The following is a 20,905-nucleotide window of genomic DNA, read 5'->3' on the forward strand; positions in this document are numbered from 1 at the left end:
TTTTATTTATTTTTGTACAAAAATATAAAAAAACCCCTAATCTATTAAACATTATTTATTGTGATCATTTTTTTTGTCTTTATGTGAGAACAGAGGAAGCTGATCTGCTGAAGGCACTTGGTGACGGCTGGAGGAACAGGCTTTGTGAGATCTTTTTTCCACGATTCCAAAGCGTTCAGAGCGACTTTGGGGTTGCTGGGTGCCAGATCATGAGTGGCATAAACCACTGCGAGCTGCAGCTCCCACGGCAAATCTGCACACAAAATCCATCATAAAATTAGGACTTGCTGAAGCAATTTCCTGTTGATAGAGAAATAAACATCGGAGAATAAAGATAAAGATTAATAAAGGACTTGTTTATTTGATACCTTTTTGCCCCCTGAACTCATTTACACGTTTTACCAGATCCTCAACCGATGCTGCCACGTTCTCCTTAAGGCCTTGTTGGCCAAGTCGCCCTGTTTGAGATGGACAAAGAACATGAGTGAAAAACAGAAGAATCCAGAAATAATTAGAGATAATGCTCTAAAACAGGATTTACAGGAAACTTACCAAGTAGCCTGAATATTGCTGCTACAGAGACGTTTCTGAACTTTGTTTCCTCTGTTTGTGTTTGTTTCAGCCAAGTATTCAAGATGAGCCACACACTTTTTCTGATAAATAAAAAATTGGACATAATAAGTTTTCTTGTGGCGGTAATAGAATACCATCAATTGTCAGTTTATGCAACAAGAATGGAAATTTTGCAGTATTTGGGACACACAGTCTCATATGCAATCTATTAAATGTTCAAAAAAAATAGAAAGATGAGAATTAAACACATTGAAGCAGTTTCAAAATCAGTACCGTATAACATGGGAGACGGTCCAAATCCAGCCCAGTTGTGCACAGAGAAGGTCCAGGCTGAATACGTAGTCCCAGGCAGCAGGACAGAGATCATCACCATACCAACTGCTCTTCTGGAAAGTCAGACTTTTGTCTTTCAGAAGAGCCTTCAGTGTGCTGGTGATGGCTCTGTAGATGTCTCCAGGAGGCTCCTGGCAGAAAATACATCTTTTCTTTAAAAACCAGATCAATGAAACAATGTTTACAATAATATGATCATAACTGAAAGGTCACAACCAATCACAAGTGCAGATGATTGAAATACTGAGGTAGAGCTCTAACTGTGCATTCTGCTCTTTTTATAACCTCCATTTATTACTCTTATGTAAGGAGGAGTCCTAGAAAAGATTTTAGATACACATGCAAAGTAGCACACGTTACTAAAGGGTTTATGTATCAGACAGTAGCAGGAGTAAATAATGCTCTAGAATAGTACATGAGTATGTAATTTGAGGCACAGATTTAGTTTGTTTATTCAGTAGTGAGCACAGTGTCACATGGTTCTATATCACTTCCTTTATTAGTATATTATGAAACACAGATTTATTTGCTTGCATGTTTATTGCACTTATCTGATCATTTTTATCATAAACAACGCTGGAGATAACAGCGTCATTAATGCTGGTTATCAGCACTAATACACTACACTAATAAAAAAAGACTAAAATAGTGAATTCATAAATAATAGAATTCATCATGAATATATAATGAATTTGCTCCATAGATGATATGGACATTGGAAATTAAAAGTAGATTAAAAATGAAGTAAATAGTATTTCAGTTGAAAAATTATGTTTAATGACTGTTCTGGTGACTGTTGTGATGAGAATCAGCTACTTACTGTATCCCAGTGCAGATATTTGCTGAGCAAGTAATAAATCTTTCCGTATGCCTTCATTTTGCACACGATGTGAACGGCTCTGCATAAAGGGCTGTTACAGGAGAAAACACTTGGCCATGCTGTCACCATGACCATTATCAGTTTTGTAGCTTGAGAAAAGTCTGCAAAGGAAACAAAATGATATCACAGATTAAAAATACACTGTTTATGAAGAAATACAAAACCAAAAACAGAACACAATTGCCTTCTTTATATTCCTTTTTTTTCTATTTATTTTTTATTTTTTTTAGTAAATATATAAGGAAATGTCAATATAATCTCACCTTCTTTAAGAAATCTGTAGGCGAGGGCATGTGCTTTATGAGAGTCTCCTCTCTTTTGACACAATCCCACATAAACCCTACAGAGAGACTGCAGGAGTTCATGTCCCATAGACTCTTTCTCCGCCTTGATCTTCTCCAAAACCGCTTTCAGAAACGTCTCTGCCAACGACTAAATGAGACGGAAGAAAAAGTTCAACCAACATCCAACTAAACCAAACCTGTATTCAAGTCATGTTTTTAAAACAAATAATAGGGGGTTAAGACTTGACTGTAGATTAGGTTTAGGAAAACTACTCGACTTTGCATAAACCAAAACCTGAAGTAAACATTTTACATGAAATATCAAATCTACTGTTCAATTTCAGAACATCAGGACCAGTGAATTATGGATTGACTATTAAAACTGAGAAAACTCAATTCCAGAGCTATAGAATTGCATGTACACTGAATAAAATGCATGCGTTTGAATTGAATGCACACTAAATAAAACAGAAGATAATCACTGACCTCGTTCACACAAAACTTGGAAATGACAGATTTTTCTTCATCTGTCAGAGAAGGAAGGTCACATTTCCCTTTAAGAAGTGCATCTATCCAGTTTGGAGATAAAACATCTGCACAGGAATCCTGCAGTGTTTTTAATGCACTAGTGATGAGGGATTGATCAAGTCGAGACTTTTTAGTGGCACTGGGTGGTGGCATGTCTGATGCAGCTCTCTTTGCTCTAATATGAACAAAATGTGATCAAATCACATGACACAGACAATTCTACAGTATAGATAATACACTGGGAATGTGATATTACAGGAAATAATCAGTATAAATAAAGTAAAAACAGTAATAGAAACTTACTTGTTTGTGTTGGTGTCCTGCATCTTTAAACTTTTTGTATATAAAGTGTGCAATTATTAAATGTTTCAAAAAATATCCACAAGCAGTCCTGATTGTCCTGTCGCCAGAAAAAGAGATTGTTTGTGTACTCGTTTCCATGGAAACGGGCCGTGGTTTTGTGACATGTACTTCTTTTTTGGTCTCTATTGATTGGTGCATAGTGGAAAAGTGATGCACCAATCAGGGACGCGGACGCTACCAGAGAGGCGGAGTTTCTAGGATCAACGAGCCATCACTGTAAAAGTGATGGGAAGATCGGATCATTTTAGTGAATCGGTTCTTTGAATCTTATTCATGAAAATTATCGAATCTTTTTTTAATCATTTATTTCCTCTACATAACCTACAGAGATTTTGCGATGCTTTGCTCACGCGCGTCCAGTAGAAAATGAACGAATCACTCTTTGAGACGAATCGTTCTTCTGAGTCACAATAAAGACGTTCAGAATCAAGGAATCGTTCATAACCGACTCATCACTACTCTGCATCATCAGTAATGAGCTCCGGGAGAAACTCCGTGTTCCAGGTGGAGGATGAAGACCCTCTGCCGGGATGGAGCGACTGTAAGACCCCTGTAACGGTGACTTTCTAGTCTTTAAGGGTTTTATTCTCTTTGCAACACTGAGTCCCACACTTTGAGAACCACTGAGCTAGGCTAACTAGCCGGCTAACTAATCTTAGATTCAATAGGTTTCATCCTCAGGTTAAATATATACATTTAGTGAGTTATAAATAAATTATAAATATCTTAATAAAGAATAATAGAGTTTATTTGTTTTTGGTCAACTTTTAGTTAAATATTCTAAGAAACTAGTTAACACAAAAACAGCACTAGCAAACCCGGCTAGCATGAGGCTAATGATGATGTCTCCTACACCATTAGCCGAAATGTCCATTTCTGCTCACTGCAACATTTCTGGAAATTTTATCGCTCATTTATTTATGTTTTTTTAGTAAAATTTATAATTTTTTTCTGCAAGTCCACCTGTTTGAGGCATTTATGGGTGATTTGTTTCTCAATAATAATAATAATTGTAAATATAATAATCATAAATATCGCAATTAACTATTATTTTAATAATCAATTAATCTAATGATTTTTCCCAATTAATTGGATAAAAAACAAAGTTTTATAATTAGATGTTTTGCTTATTATAACTGTATAAAACGCTAATTCAGAGGATTTATGTATAAAAATGTACTTTAAAAATGCTCAAGTCACATATTGAGTTTAACAATCTTTAATTTAGAGATTTTAAAGTTTATAGTAGCTGTTTGTTGACGAGTGCATGTGGGATTTCACCTTGAACACATTCACTCATGCTGCATTTCTTCTTTCTGTAAAAAACACAAAACAAAAAAATCTTTTGAGTATAAAAGATGAAGCAATTTGTGTAAATCAACATTTGTATTGTATTTTACAGATATTCACAAACATACTTAAAAAATCTATATAAAATACAATAAAACATTGTTTTGACAATTTTTGTTTAAAAACTACAGACATTTTGTTCAGTTGTGAAAATATAAACATCTAGACTATATAATGAATTAAATTTTGTATAATAATGAAATGATATTTGCATAAATTAAATATACAAACATTGAAAACAAGCATTTGAACGTAGTAAAGTTGCAGTAAATCACGTTTGAGAACAGAAGTTACTGTTGTAGACAAATGCTATAAAAAGAGAAAGAAACGGAGAAACGCAGCAAATTAACAGACTTAATGAAAAAAAAGGAAAAATATGCATTGGTGTACAAATGCTGTTATTTGCTGCTTTTAGATTTAGTGTTTGTTCCCACTGTTTTAATTAAATCATCACAATGTCACTTTATATAAACCAAAACCTGGAGTAAACATTTTTACATGACAAATCATATCTACTGTTCAATTTCAGAACATCAGGACCAGTGAATTATGGATTGACTATTAAAACTGAGAAAACTCAATTTCAGAGCTATAGAATTGCATGTACACTGAATAAAATGCATGCGTTTGAATTGAATGCACACTAAATAAAACAGAAGATAATCACTGACCTCGTTCACACAAAACTTGGAAATGACAGATTTTTCTTCATCTGTCAGAGAAGGAAGGTCACATTTCCCTTTAAGTAGTGCATCTATCCAGTTTGGAGATAAAACATCTGCACAGGAATCCTGCAGTGTTTTCAATGCACTAGTGATGAGGGATTGATCAAGTCGAGGCTTTTTAGCAGCACTGGGTGGTGGCATGTCTGATGCAGCTCTCTTTGTTCTAATATGAACAAAATGTGATCAAATCACATAACACAGACAATTCTACAGTATAGATAATACATTAGGAATGTGATATTACAGGAAATAATCAGTATAAATGAAGTAAAAACAGTAATCGAACTGATCGAACCGATTGTGCAACCTGATGCTCGCGAGTCACGACAGAACAGATCCAGTGTGACTCCCGAAGTTACAAACAAACAGTTTACACAATAACACTTCAATAAACTACACCATTTTCACATGATGAGGATAACAGCATTCACTCACAACCAATTTCATTATCGATTATTATGTGATTATTGTTGCAGCTCTAATAATAAATAATAAACTCAGTGTTTCAAAGAGAATAAAAACCCATAAAGTTTGGAAACTTACTGTTCCAGCAGTCGTACAGTCGCTCTATTGAACATTTTTCTACTATTAAACATCAGGTAGCTGATAAGTGTGTAAGTAGTAGTAGAATATAGTAGACCCTTTAGACCAGGAGTCCTGTATTAGATCTGTTTAATATGAATTGTGTGTTGACATGACGTCCCTCCTGAAGGTTGTCGGTTACGAGACGGAGACAAAATGGTCTGAACTCTTCCAATTAAAATCTCAAGAGGCAGCTGACGGCAAACTTTTAACGACCTTAAAGTGTAATCTATTAATATAAAGTGTGTGTTTGGTCATATGAGGGGATTTCAGTCAGCATCAGGGGGTAATTTTGCTGGTGTCGGCATAAAGACCAACAGCAGTGTGTAAGAGCAGTGTCTCTGTTGTGTTACAGCTCCAGAGTCCACCAGAGTCCACCCACATCCAGCTCAAGTTCCAGCTATGGAGGAGAAACCAGCTGCAGCTCAAGTTCCAGCTGTGGAGGAGAAACCAGCACAAGTTTATAATTCAGTTAAAGCTCCTTCAGCATCTGTGAGTGAAGTCCAGATCTACAAGGACACTACATAACACACACACACACACACACACACACACACACACACACTATAACTATATTTAGTAATTATATAGGGCTGCAGCTATCGATTATTTTAGTAGTCTGTGAAAACTAAACTAATTTAAAGCATTTAATTGGCATATTACATAAAAATGCAAATACAAATATATAAATAAATAAACTTTGACTTTATTTTTCATAAACATTCAACATTTTTGGTGCCTCCACCGGTAACCATGTTGTGGGTCTGAAGTTTGAAGCTGTTGGTGTGTGAACGAGGCTCCTCTGCTTCATCTGTATTGTTCCGTCTCCTCCAGAGCTGATTGTGAGACAGAGTTCTCTCCAGGGTTCAGAGGCTCAGTTTAATACCATGTGATTTTATTGATTGAAGCACATTTTCTTTTAAATATGTGAAGCTTTCTGGCACTACAGAGGAGGTGACGCTGCCCAACTGCCTAAAAAAGTTGCAATTGTGAGAAAAAAAACTTTTTTGGGTAAACCTTTTTATTTATGTGGCAGAAACAGACTTCCATATGAATCTTCTCCTCACCCACACTGTTTTCTCCTCTTTCCTCAATTTTTTCATTCTGCAGCATCTTTGACTTCCTACCATCTGACTTCAGTTCATCACCTCACCATCTGTGTCGCTTTTTCCCCTTTTTACCTTCTGTGTCTCCAGAATGTGTGTACACCAGTCAGTTTTTTTTTAAACACAATGAACACTAACCTTCAACATCTCAGCATGTCACTGCAAATACTGTGCTCACAAAACGTGGGGCACAAATCCACCACCCTGAGATTAAGAGTCTCATGTCACATGGGCCTCATGCAAAACACACGCCAGCTACTGACTGCTGGTTTAGAGCCAAACGCGGTTTATCCACACCACCAAAGGAGATGTTAATGAAAGATCTCTGTTGTGCAGTTGGTTAGTGTGTTCTGCTGTTAGCCAGAATGTTGCTCCTGTTAAAAAGCTCAGGGTTACAAAGGACAGGAACTGCTGCTGTGATGTCCGAGTGGTGAAGGCGTTAGACTCAAAATCTAATGGGGTTTCTGCTCACAGCGTTTCATCAATGTGTGATAGTGGTTTATTGTTAAGTCTTTACTGTGTGAAGTGAACATTGTACAGAAGTGTTTCATGCATAGAAGAAACGCTGGAAACAAACATAATCTGGTTTACTGGAGGTGAAATTTTTTTTTCTGGGACGAGGAGGAAGAACATTAGAACTAACATTATCTCTTTAGGAAACATGATTCGTCTTGTGCTTTCTACAAGATCAAAAAGGTTCAGAAAAATCTTTTTAAACAAAAACATGTTTCAAATGTCTCAGTCTAAAACGTCTCAAAAGGCTTTAGGAGACGATGAGTGGACGTCTCGTCTGCGGCGGTTTGGCAGCACTGGCGTTATTGTCTAAAGCTGGAAACACACCTGTTTCCCGTCAGAAGAAATAGTTTAATCTGTTACATAAGGTTTTTGCTGACAAAAATGTATAATAGAACATGATTAAACACATTTCCCATAACCTAAAGGTCTTTATTTGTACAGAGTGAGAAATGTCCAGTGCAGGTCCACGGCCAAGCAGTAGAGGACGATGAGTGGACGTCTCATCTGGGGCGGTAGAGGATGATGAGTGGATGTCTCGTCTGCGGTGGTAGAGGACGATAAGTGGACGTCTCGTCTGGGGCGGTAGAGGACGATGAGTGGACGTCTCGTCTGTGGCGGTAGAGGACGATGAGTGGACGTCTCGTCTGTGGCGGTAGAGGACGATGAGTGGATGTTTCGTCTGTGGCGGTAGAGGATGATGAGTGGATGTCTCGTCTGCGGTGGTAGAGGACGATAAGTGGATGTCTCGTCTGGGGCGGTAGAGGACGATAAGTGGACGTCTCGTCTGTGGCGGTAGAGGATGATGAGTGGACGTCTCGTCTGCGGCGGTGGAGGATGATGAGTGGACGTCTTGTCTGCGGTGGTAGAGGACGATGAGCGGACGTCTTGTCTGCGGTGGTAAAGGACGATGAGTGGACGTCTCGTCTGCGGCGGTTTGGCAGCACTGGGGTTATTCTCTGAAGCTGGAAACACACCTGCTCCCCATCAGAAGAAATGGTTTGATCTGTTACATAAGGTTTGTGCTGACAAAAATGTATAATAGAACATGAACAAACACATTTCCCATAACCTAAAGGTCTTTATTTGTACAGAGTGAGAAAGTGTTCATTTCAGACTTTCAGGTAATCATCTCTTTCATGTCACGTCACTGTGAACTTGCACAACTATATTTGTGACCAAACTTTTAGCGCTCGAGTTTCCTCGTGGACCGACCAGCCTTTTCTTTGCATCCACCAGAGTTTATATTATGGCCCATACGTCTTCCACCGGCGCGCGTGTTTATTTCCCGTTCAGCGACCTTCCGCTCGTCTCTCTGCTTGGTGTCTCTCTCGGAGGTTCGCGTGTTTTTCCTTTTTATTGGGGTCACCAGACTAAAACAGAGCACTGATTAGTCTCATCAGCTGCAGGTGTTTTTTACCGCTCGTTCCGTCAGGCTCCGCCTCCACTCGCGCACCGCTGCTACAGTTTACATCCCTAATCATATATAACAATGTCTGCATTATCTATTCCTATGTCTCATCCAGTGATCAAATAGTGGAAACACTGAGATCATTGTAAAAGACATTGGATTTTGCTCTAATGTGTTAAAGTGTGTTATATTTATAGATCTTCATATCACGTCACTTCTGCCCTCAGACTCTCACTAGTGTACAGAGATGATTGTGGATTAAACATATTAATGTGTGAATGTTAGATTTTGCAATGTTTCTTCTTATTTAGATCTGTAAAAAATACCAAGACTAAAAGGTAAATAAAACCTGTTTTCCACACTCTTTATTGTTCTTTTACCAGGTCGTAAGTGTTCCACCTGCTGCAAGTGTTCCACCTGCTTTACTCCACTCCTACTGCTGTAGCGCCCTCTACCTCCACCCCCACCATTATACAGCCTGCACTTACATTATCACTGCTCATTCATTATTTTCATATTTCAGTATTTACTCTACAAACAATTATCTCTGGAACGTCCCCAAAGCCTTTTATAGTCATATTGTCTTTTATTGAATAGAAGATTATTTGTGTTTTCTTCAAAAGGGAAATCAGATCTTTACATATACAGCACATGTGTGATTTTTACATGAATGTCAGTCTGTTCTGTCGCCTCTCTTTTTTAGTTTACAAAGTCACGGTTTCCTTCATCTGCATCCAGTCCTGCTTTTTCTTCGAGTTCTGCTCCTTTAACCATCTCTTCCTGGTGTTTTGAGTCACTCAAAAATTTGATATTGTTTTACCGTTTATAAATATTGTTTGCTAATATTATACAGTTGTGTAATGATTCTATTTTTGTGGATTTAATATTTGTATCTATTGTTGTTTATTATTTGGTTGTTTTTTTAAACCCACTTTGGAACTTTTTAATCATAAATGTTTATATTTATTGTTAAATACCCCTTTACTAATATGTACATAATTTGTAAATAGTATTTGTATCTTTGCGTGTTTGCATTATTATATTTTATCATGTGACATTTTTGTAGCATTTTCAATCATTAAAATTAAAATGTTTTATTGTTCATAGAACAGTGACTCGTGAATTATTCTGTGAACCTGCTGTATTCTGTGAACCTCCTCATTATTATTATTATTATTATTATTATTATTATTATTATTATTATTATTATTAAGTAGAATAAAAAAAATATATAACATAAATATAAAACATGTCCCATAAAATAAAACAGAGACTTTTGATAAAATAAGTGTTAAAGTTGAATAAGTACATTAAGAAAACAATGCATACATTCTAAGCACTTTATTGCAATTTTAAGAAAAATATTACAACACAGTGACAAGTGATTTATTTTTATTCATATGAAAAGAAAAAAATGAATGAAATGAGAAAAACTGCTGAAATTTACAAAAGGAAAAAAAATCCAATGTTATTTAAACTTTTTTTCTTCTTGTTTATGTTGAAATATTGCAAACAAATACACAAATAAATTCATGAATTCACCACGGAGAAAAACAACAAACACATCACACCAAAAACTTATTGAGTGCCATAACCAGTGTTGTGCTCGTTCCTAAGAAATAGTAACTAGTTACAGTTACTTACTTCATTCAAAAAGTAACTCAATTACTTTGATAATTATTAAAACCAAAAAGTAATACGTTACTGTTAAAAGTAACTTTTTAGTTTTTTAAAGAACCTTCTTTAATGTCCTTTTATGCGTTATGTTCTACAAACACAAAACTGACTTAAACACAAAGTCATTTTTAAACACATTTTATTAAAGTCAGACCAGCACAAACTGAATATATCACAAGGATTTCTGAAATAAATAACAAAACAAGCTGAATAATATATTCACAATCAAAAACTAAAGTGGCTTCTGCTGTTGTGTTAAGCTCTTAAACATGTTCCTTTCACAGCTGAAGTATGAAAACTATCAACAATGTAGAATAGAACACCAGGTTAGCTTCTAGCTTCATTGAAGCATGGAGTTTCTGGAGGAGCTTCAACAGATTGGAGTTGCTGTTTATCGCAGTAGATACGACCTTCGAACCAGAAAGACACAGCTTACATTTGACTAAAATGTTTTTGTCTTTATACTCAACTAAAGTGAAATAATGAGCATATTTCCACTTTGAGAAACTCGTCTTGCTCTCACCTCGACTCGCCATTACTGCCGCACAGACCTGAATAAACGGAGACACGTCCACAGTGCGTCTTCTTCGTGTTTACAGTGGGTAATCCACCAATCCTACAATGCGTCGCTGCTGTAAACAGGTTAGACTGTAGTCTACACTTCAGCCCAAATTAATTCATTAAAAAAAGTCACAGACAACGCACCATACGGTAATGGTATTAATTTATTTAAAAAGTAATGCATTACAGTATTAGTGACTGTCAAAAGTAACACTGGCCATAACCGACCATGTGACCACTAGGCTGCTTTTCAGGCCGAGTGATGATGCTACATACTCTGTACAAGTCCCGCCCCTTCTCTCAGATGATTGGCTAGCACTAAAAGCAAACCCTGCGGATCTATCTATCAATCGATCATTAGATAGATTTCAGTACCTAAAATTAAAAGTTATTTTTTTTTTTTTTGGCAGTAATAAACCCACAAATGACTTTAGTTAATCAATTTGGTGATGGACCCTGGAATCCTACAGTAGAAAGGTGTGTGTGTGTTTGTGTGTGTGTTGAGTACATGTGTATTATCTTAACAAAACATAAGTTATCAACGTCCCTTTTCTCTCTCTTTCAGGATGGTCAGAAGAACACACATGGAAATGGGAGATGCTCATCCTAGAATCAATGCAACTGATGTTATTGCCAACAGGCTCAATAATGTAATCAGATTTCAGCACAATCCAGATACCTGTAAGTGTCTCCTCAAAGCAAATGCTGTTACAGAACCAGTGTGAATGAGTGTGTGAACAAGTGTGTGAATGAGTGTGTGAATGAAAGTGTTAGAGATCAAGGAACAAGAAGGAAAGAAGCACAACAACCAGAAGGATCACTTACAGCAGGACGGGGAATCTGGACCCAAATAGGACTAACTGAAAGTTTGCAAAATGCTTTGGTGGAGAAGAAGGACTAAGAGAAGAGACATCGGTGCAACAAGGACGGAAAATCATGGATTCAAATGGATTTGACGTACAGCCTGCAAAATGACCTGAACACAATGGAATCCAACTCTCCAGCATGTAAGGAACAAGCAACAGGAATAAAATATGAAAAGGGAAAAGAAAAAAGGAGGACAAACAAGTAAAACCAACGAAAAGAATGAGGTCAGTAAAGACAATATCTAATGTAGAGGTTGCCAGGAAGAAAGTCCTTAAAAAAGACATGATAAAGACTGAAAACAGGTTTGACTCGCTAAAGGACTTGGAGGAGATGAACTGAGATGATCAGTCAAAGGGAAATTAAAATGTATCTTTATTTTAAAACTGTTATGGATTATAAATTGAAATCCTTCTAAAAGTTGCTAAGTAACACCGTGACATCATTGTGCGATGACGTCGTTTCGTCGTTGAAGTGCAAGACTGCGTCTTTATGTTACACAGTATATGGAAAATGAAGTACTGTACAGAGTCTCTGTATTTTCTGAGCAGCGCTGCAGCGCCCCCTGTCACCAAACAGGTGAACACTTCCTAAGGAAGAACAATCAATCAATCAGTGTATCGTTCAAGGCTGGTCAGGGAACATTGATGAATACAGATAAGACACTATACAGTGCATTTGAAGAAAACCTTTAATAAGGTCAGTGTTAATCTGGTATAATTTTTATTTTGTATTTTTTATTTTTTTTAGAACAATCACAAAAACACAATGAATTTTCTCAAATTGTCGGGTAATCTCAGCAAAAATATAATTATAAATATTGTTTGTATGTGTTATGTTCAAAAATAGATTAAATAACAAAGGTGCATATGACATACATATTAGGTCTAAACATCAATCATCGATTTTAGATGCATCTTCAATGGAATGAATTTATGTAGGCAGAACACATCAACAAAAAGGAACTACATACCTGTTTTTACTAACGAACCTTACTCCCTTTCCACTTGGTCTCCTGAACACACAACATTTGTACCTTTCTCCTCTCCATCATATCAGCTACCTCTCTCCCTTTACCAGTAATAGTAACTGGGACCGGCACTAAGAGTGCACTGGCTTGTGCAACCCAATTGGCTGGGTTTTTCCTCTCGATCTGTCTAATTTATATATCCATCTTCCTGCTAGTCTGTATTAACAGTTTTTTTTCTGCCTGTTTTTCCACTATTTGGTAACCATCTACTTGTTTATTCTGTATGTCTGTGTTTAAAAGACAAAGGAGAATAATTATTTTATTGTTGTTTTGATTTCTAATGAAAATAAAGCTACTGTCAGAAGTGGGATTTGAACCCACACCTCCATGTGGAGACCAGAACACTCAGTTTCCTGGAAGGTACAGAACCTTGAGTCTGGCGCCTTAGACCGCTCAGCCATCCTGACATACAAGCCGTGTTTCTTATCCCCTTAGTGGCTGATAAAACTATTTTTACAAATTTCTGTCTACTTGTTTGTCTTATCTATCCTTCTTTTTGTGTGTTTCTTATCTATCTACGTCACTCTTATCTGGTTTTCTGTCTGAATGCATATATATGCCTGCTCATTTTTCCTATCAATCTATTGATCTGTCTAATTTGTATATCCATCTGCCTGCTTGTCTGTATTAACAGTTTGTTTCTGTCTGTCTGTCTTTCCCACTATTAGGTAACCATCTTTATTCTGTATGTCTGTGTTTGAAAGACAAAGGACAATAAATTTTATATTTTTGTTTTGGTTTCTAATGAAAATAAAGTCACTGTCAGAAGTGGGATTTAAACCCATGCCTCCATGTGGAGACCAGAACACTCAGTTTCCTGGAATGTATTGAACCTTGAGTCTGGTACTTTTCAAATATTACTCTGTCTGTCTGTCTATCTGTCTATCCACCCAGCCATCTATTTGTCCGCCTTTTTGTCTCTCTATCTGTCTGTCAGGCTTATATTTTTTCTGAATGCCTATCTGACTGCTTGTCTTTCCTATCTACCATGCTGTCTGTCTGTCTGTCTGTCTGTCTGTCTGTCTGTCTGTCTATCTATCTATCTATCTATCTATCTATCTATCTATCTATCTATCTATCTATCTATCTTGTTTAGAAAATACAGACTCTGTACTTTACTACATTTTCTATATACTTCGTAACATAAAGACGCAGTCTTGCACTTCAACGACGAAACATGTGAGGTCCAGTTACCAGTGTGACACTGAAACAAGTAAAAATGAAGCCTTTACTACTAATTAAGTACATGTCAATGCCCAAACTTCTTCACTTTAACTTCAGTAAAAAAGTATAGTCAGAACTTCTTTTACCAGAGTCTTTTAAAACATAAATATCTGTACTTCTACTTAAGTGAAGGATGTGTGTAGTTTTGCCACCTCTGCAAGCAGGCAGATGGAGAGATTAAATAGATAGATATTAATCGATAGGAAAGATGAGCAGGTATATAGGCATTCAGACAGAAAAACAAAAGACTTACATAAATAAGAAACACAAATAGAAGGATAGATAAGACAAACAAGTAAACAGAAATTTGTTAAAATAGTTTTATCAGCCACTAAGGGGATAAGAAACACATGGTTGTATGTCAGGATGGCCGAGCGGTCTAAGGCGCCAGACTCAAGTTCTGTACCTTCCAGTAAACTGAGCGTTCTGGTCTCCACATGGAGGCGTGGGTTCAAATCCCACTTTTGACAGTGACTTTATTTTCATTAGAAATCAAAACAATAATAAAATAATTATTCCCCTTTGTATTTCAAATACAGACATACAGAATAAACAAGTACATGGTTACCTATTAGTGGGAACGACAGGCAGAAAAACATGGCAGCATCAGTCGAGGATCTGGCAAAAAGTGTAACTGAGTTTCGGGAGACAAAAAGGTATCACTAAAGGATCAAATAAACAAGTCCTTTATCAATCTTTATCTTTATCAGATAACAGACAAGTATATATATACACACTGGATAAAACCCGAGCTTAAACTGTTCCTGGTTGGGTAAGAAAACATAGTAACCAGGGATGTGTGAACCCAGACAAACACTTTCTGTGTACCTTACATACTCACATCATAAAGATCCTATAGACACTGAACAGACAACATAGGAATGTGTTTAGAGAACTAGTGTGAGGCTCATCTTAATACTAACAAATATGGAGGTTGGCTGAACACTCGAGCGCCTTGCAACCCTTGTCAGACTGTCCAAAGAACTTCAGCAACTAGCTCAAGAATGAGACCCCCATATTCTTCATTTGTTGCAGTTCTCAAATGCAATCGAGGGTAACATGTCTGCTTATAAAAAACCTTTTTACCCAGAAGAAAAAGCAGCACCAGCAACTCCCCATAACTGTGTTCATCACTCGGAAGAAGACACCAGACACTATGCCTTTAGCGACAACAGAAGTTATGGACGAGGATGAAGATACTGCACCACCTGATGAAGAGCTGTAATGGCTTCTTGGGTATGCAGTACATTCATTTCATCACCTTCATCATCATTAGTACTGCACACTCAATTCATCATCATCTTCATCATTCAAGTTGTACCTTCACTGGTGAGTACCCATATAGAATTTTGATGTTAAAATGGTAAATTACGTAGGTTTAAGAATATTAAATGTTTAAAAGCAGAGAAAAGGTTCATAAGAGTGTTGATGTGGTTTATAGATTCTGTATACTGTACTGTATACATATTAGGTTTCCACTTCACGTTCTTTCGCCTATCGGGGGGTCTGGAACGTAACCCCCACGATAGGCGAGGGATTACTTTATATCCAAATCTTTTATTGACTAGAGAGGACCTTTGGCTGATCCTGAACACTTGGCTGTTGCAAACAAGAACAGAGCAAACACCGTACTAAGACGTCTCTGTAGCAGCAGTTTTCAGGCTACTTGGTATGTTTACTGTAAATCTTGATTTTGAGCATCTTCTCACATTATTTGTGGATTGTTCAGTTTTTTACTCATGTTTTTTGTCCATCTGAAACAGGACGACTTGGCTAACAAGGGTTTAAGGAGAAACTCCCAATGTCAGTCCAAAATCTGACAAAAAAGCATAGATGTGTTTGGAACAGAAAAACTCAGGAAAGATATCATTAAATCTTTATACTCTGATGTTTAGTTCTTTATCAACAGGAAAGTGCTTCAGCAAGTCCTAATTTTATGATGGATTTTGTGTGCAGATTTGCCGTGGGAGCTGCAGCTTGCAGTGGTTTATGCCACTCATGATCTGGCAGCCAGCAACCCCAAAGTCGCTGTAAAGATTTTGGAATCATGGTGGCAAGAGATCACAAAGCTCATTCCTCCAGCCGTCACCAAGCCTCAGACTCTCTTTATGAATAATTTAATAGATTACTTTTATAGTGATTTACATCTTAAACTTTTGTTCATAAGGAAATAAAATACATTTTAGATCTGTACAGTGTTATCTGCTGTCTATTATAGTTTATGTTTATGTGGAAAAAGCCTGTATGCTATAGACTCCATGATGGAGACATCAGACAGTTTAGATCAGGACCAAAAAAAACCCCATCACACTGAGACCTCAGGGCCATATCCTCAGTCACCAGCTGTTCACACTGTGATTTATGACTGTGCTGCAATGCACAGCTCAAATCATCAAGTTCACCAGTCACATGACTTATGGTGGGTCTCATCATCAAGAACAACGAGACGGCTTTCAGACAGGAAATGCAGTGGATAATGGACTGGTGCAGACTCAACAATCTTGTGTTCACCTGTGGAGAAACTCACCTGGTCTCTCAAATCCTCCAGCATTGTGGATGATCAAACACACACCCTTCATACACACTTTTACCCTCTGTGGTGCCTGAGAGCCAGGAAATGATACACCAGTGGAAGGTTGAAAAGTCACACCGTAACAAGAAACATGTCGATGTGCTGAAAACGGTGCACAATGAGAAGAAAAAATATTGATCATGTCAAAAAATTTAATTAAACTGATAAAAAGTGGAAAGTACAGATATTTATGTACAAATTAAATGAGTGAAAGTAAAAAAGTGTCTGAAAAATAAACAGTGAAGTAAAATACTGATAGCAGAAAAATCGACTTAAGTACAGTATTGAAGTATTTGTACTTCATTACTTCACACCTCTGCATTTTACACAGAGTCTTTTGGAATTGGGGTTGTATTTCAGAGACTTTGTAGAGAAACAGGAGCAAGAAGAAATAAAGAAGCCAAACTGAAATCCAGTCAGAGTGTCTCACAAACTGTTCCTGCAGGAGGCAGACCAGGCAGCCGTCTCACATGAGCTGTTTTTCAGAACTTTCTGTTGAAATATTTAAAGTTTCTCAAAGTCTGTTACACCAAACCATAAACAACCAGACAGTGCCATGTTAAGCCTTCAGGCTGGATGCTGGTTTGTGATGGTTGGATACTGGTTTGTGATGGTTGGATGCTGGTTTGTGATAGTTGGACGCTGGTTTGTGATGGTTGGATGCTGGTTTGTGATGGTTGGATGCTGGTTTGTGATGGTCGGACGCTGGTTTGTGATGGTTGGATGCTGGTTTGTGAAAGGAGGGAGGAGCCAGAAAAGCATAAAAAGGAAAAAATGCATAGCGCACATGGAAACCCGGAGATATTTTATGAGGTTAATATTGAAGCTTCTGCTAGAGATGATGAATGCGGCGGTGCAGCTGTGGTTACAGTGAAAAGAGACTTGTTGAATTGTGTTCACTGGGTTTCCTGCTTTAGTTAACGGCATTCATTCACGCTGTATGAAATGTCTGTGATGCAGCGCTCTGTTATACTGCATATCTGTATAATTCTATAGCTGTGGCATCATAATGATGTTATTAAGAGGGGGATTGGGACTGAAGACCTGCCACTGTATAAACTATTAAAATCAAATCAAATCTAATTTTATTTACATTTACATTTGCAGCATTTAGCAGACGCCTTATCCAGAGCGAAGTACAAAAGTGCTTTGAGTCTCTAGTAATGAATAAATCTACACTGATACTCAAGATTACAAACTTAATATAAATATAACTCTTAAATTCAACAAACTTGGAAAGTGCTAATTGAAGTGTTTCAGGAAGAGGTTGGTCTTCAGTCGTCGCTTGAAGATAGTCAGGGACTCTGCTGTACGGACATCTAGGGGAAGTTCATTCCTCCACCTCGGTGACAGAACAGAGAAGAGCCTTGATGTGTACTTACTTATTTGTCACACACATATACATACAGAGTACAACATGCAGTGAAATGTGGTAACTAAGTAAATAAAAATATAAAATAAACAAATAAATTGAAAACGTAGCCGGAGCAGTCGTGACCGGCACCGTCTTGATGACAACGAGTAACGCTGTGCAGATCTACAGTGTATTTTATTTATTTATGTACAAAAATATACAATGTTATAAATATAATCTATAAAAAATATTTATAAAGAGATCACATTTTTAGGCTTTATGTGATGATGGAGGAAGCTGACTTATGCTTACTTTACAAAAAAGTTCTATAGTTCTAAGTTCTATATTGTTAATCTGGACCTTTTAACTGAAGATCAAAGCTTGGAATAGAAGAAACTAATAACACTAATAACAATAATAATAATAATAATAATAATCATAATAATAATAATAATAATAACAAGAAGAAGAAGAAGAAGAAGAAGAAGAAGTGCATTAGTTAGAAACAGTTGAATTGTAACTCACAGGTCACATTGACAATTGTCAGTCTCACACTGCCCTGTGGCACTGTCTAAGTTCTCATTCGAGCGTGAATGCGGGGGGGGAACAAAAAACACTGACGTCATTACCGGACCTTGTTGAGCGCAGGAAGCGACCACGTGACCACTGTGCAATTCATCAACTCACTCTGGATGTTTTTTGTTTGTGTGTATCCTAGCAACTGTAGTAAACAAACCAGCGGCTAATAATCACGGGGTGAAAAGTTGTCATTTTACTGCAGCGCGTCGAAAGGTAAAGTTCTCTCTTTTCTTCACTCTCATACTGAACATGTAATATAGTACATTTCATCCTGTACATTTCAGTGTGTATCCCCTTTTCTGGATAATTTCTCTTGACAAATTTTACAACATTGTCTGTTGTTCTTCTCAGAAAATTATTTTAAATACACCAAAAAATTCAAGAAAGGAAAAAATCCAATGTTATTTAAACTTTACAGGCAAAAACGTTTAATATATTTTATTTTATTTTTCGCGTTGTTTACGTAAAACATTAATCAATACATAAAAATACACAAATAAATAAATAAATTTAGGTGCGGATGCAAAGAAAAAAAACTACGTGCACGGCATGCCGGGTGATGACGTCATTCAATATGCCGCTACATACTGTGTCCCGCCCCTTCTTATAGATGATTGGCTATAATTTTAAACAAAACCTGGGTTGATTGAATGGATGGATGGATGGATGGATGGATGGATAGATAGCTAGCTAGCTAGCTAGATAGATAGATAGATAGATAGATAGATAGATAGATGTTTAGTGTTAGATTTCAGTAACTGTATTTAAAAGTTTTCATGTTTTGGTATTGTTGCAGTAATAAACTAAAAGTAAAAAATGGATTCTGTTCCCCGATGTGGTGACGGCCCCCAGAACACTCCAGTGGAAAGGTGTGTGTTTGTGCGTGTTTGTGTGTGTGTTTGTGTGTGTGTGTGTGTGTGTGTGTGTGTGTGTGTGTGTGTGTGTGTGTGTGTGTGAGCATACGTTGAGTACGTGGGTATTACCTTTCTCATCCCTCTCTCTCTCTCTCTCTCTCTCTCTCTCTCTCTCTCAGGATACCCAGAAGGGCAAACCCTGAAATGGGAGATGCTCCCAAAATTATTAAATATTATGTTGATGCCATCATACCCAACAAGATTAGGGGACGTCAGCTCAATCCAGACCGAAGTAAGTTTCTTTTCAAAGCAGATTCTGTTACTGAACTACTGTGAACGAGTGTGTAAATGAACTTGTAATCATGAATAATTTCATCATGTTGGAATTCATATATTTTTCATGTTAAATGTGTTTTTTTCTTCCTTAGCAGTTAAAGTTATTAGTGTCAGGGTGATCCGAAACAGACAGAGTCCAGACACGTGTAAGTATCTCCTCAAAGGAAATGCTGTTACAGAACCACACTGTGAACGAGTGTGTGAACGAGTGTGTTAAATCTTATTCAGCTACTATACATGCAATCGTGTGCTTCTTGTTCCTGCTGTTAAAGTGTGTGATCTTCTTGTTGTTTTTCAGATTCTGTGAATGATCACCTCCAAACCTTCACCACCACCTAAAAATAAAAAATATCCAAAAATATAATTACTTTAATATATTTTATCACATTTAAAAACAAAAAATAAAAAAAAGTAAATAAACCCTGAGTCTCTGATTGTATTACTCCCCATTCTACTGGATCCAATGCAGGGAGTTTACTTGGTGGCACCTGAAACTTCAGATCCGAGGTGATGCACAGGTTAAGACTCAGACACACACAGACACACAGACAGGACGAAGCCTCTTCTGCAGCTGCCTCACAAAAAACCCTGCAAACAGTTCACTGAATCACTGTGGTCTGTTGAGACGAAGAGAAACTTGTCTGGCTCAGATGGTGTCCAGCATGTGTGGCGACGCCCTGGTGAGAAGAATCAACAAAATTGTGTCTTGCCTACAATCAAGCATGGTGGTGGTAACATCATGGTCTGGTGTTGCATGAGTGCTGCTGGTACTGGGGAGCTGTTCTTCATTGAGGGAAACATGGATTCCAACATGTACTGTGACACTTTGAAGGAGAACATGATGCCCTCCTTCAGAAACTGGAGTTTTCCAACATTAAAACAACCCAAAACACACCGCCAGGATGACAACTGCCTTGCTGAGAAGTGATGAAGTGGACAAGTATGTTTTCAGACCTGAACCTTATTGAGCACCTGTGGGGCATCCTAAAACAGAAAGTGGAGAAGCACCATGTGTCTAACATCCAGCAGCTCTGTGATGTCATTATGGAGGAGTGGAGGAGGATCCCTGCAACAACCTGTGCAGCTCTGGTGAATTCGATGCCCAGGAGGATTAAGTCTGTGTGAGATAACAATGGTGATCACACAAAATATTCACACTTTGGACAGTTTTGACACGTTCAGTTAGGGGTGTACTCACTTTTGATA

The 20,905-nt window shown here is 37.3% G+C and overlaps 1 protein-coding gene, 1 long non-coding RNA gene and 2 other non-coding genes across 4 annotated transcripts; 2 read left to right on the forward strand and 2 right to left on the reverse strand.

The window, feature by feature from the left end:
- Positions 1–112: 112 nt before the first annotated feature.
- LOC124383002 (little elongation complex subunit 1-like) lies at positions 113–3,046 on the reverse strand. The gene is made up of 7 exons (XM_046845392.1): positions 2,902–3,046; positions 2,557–2,773; positions 2,050–2,218; positions 1,727–1,887; positions 847–1,037; positions 369–458; positions 113–253 (listed from the first exon to the last, which is right to left on the reverse strand). The coding sequence occupies exons 1-6, from the start codon at positions 2,922–2,924 to the stop codon at positions 434–436; spliced, it is 786 nt and encodes a 261-aa protein (XP_046701348.1). The 5' UTR covers positions 2,925–3,046; the 3' UTR covers positions 113–253; positions 369–433.
- A 10,030-nt stretch (positions 3,047–13,076) lies between these two features.
- Positions 13,077–13,187, reverse strand: trnal-caa. The gene is made up of 2 exons: positions 13,150–13,187; positions 13,077–13,122 (listed from the first exon to the last, which is right to left on the reverse strand). It is a non-coding gene; the product is annotated as a tRNA-Leu (tRNA).
- A 1,177-nt stretch (positions 13,188–14,364) lies between these two features.
- On the forward strand, positions 14,365–14,474 carry trnal-caa. The gene is made up of 2 exons: positions 14,365–14,402; positions 14,429–14,474. It is a non-coding gene; the product is annotated as a tRNA-Leu (tRNA).
- An 800-nt stretch (positions 14,475–15,274) lies between these two features.
- On the forward strand, positions 15,275–16,087 carry LOC124383019. The gene is made up of 3 exons (XR_006925181.1): positions 15,275–15,333; positions 15,573–15,673; positions 15,768–16,087. It is a non-coding gene; the product is annotated as an uncharacterized LOC124383019 (long non-coding RNA).
- Positions 16,088–20,905: the final 4,818 nt, after the last annotated feature.

The sequence above is a fragment of the Silurus meridionalis genome, chromosome 3 (assembly GCF_014805685.1).
Source record: "Silurus meridionalis isolate SWU-2019-XX chromosome 3, ASM1480568v1, whole genome shotgun sequence".
Lineage (NCBI taxonomy): Eukaryota > Metazoa > Chordata > Actinopteri > Siluriformes > Siluridae > Silurus > Silurus meridionalis.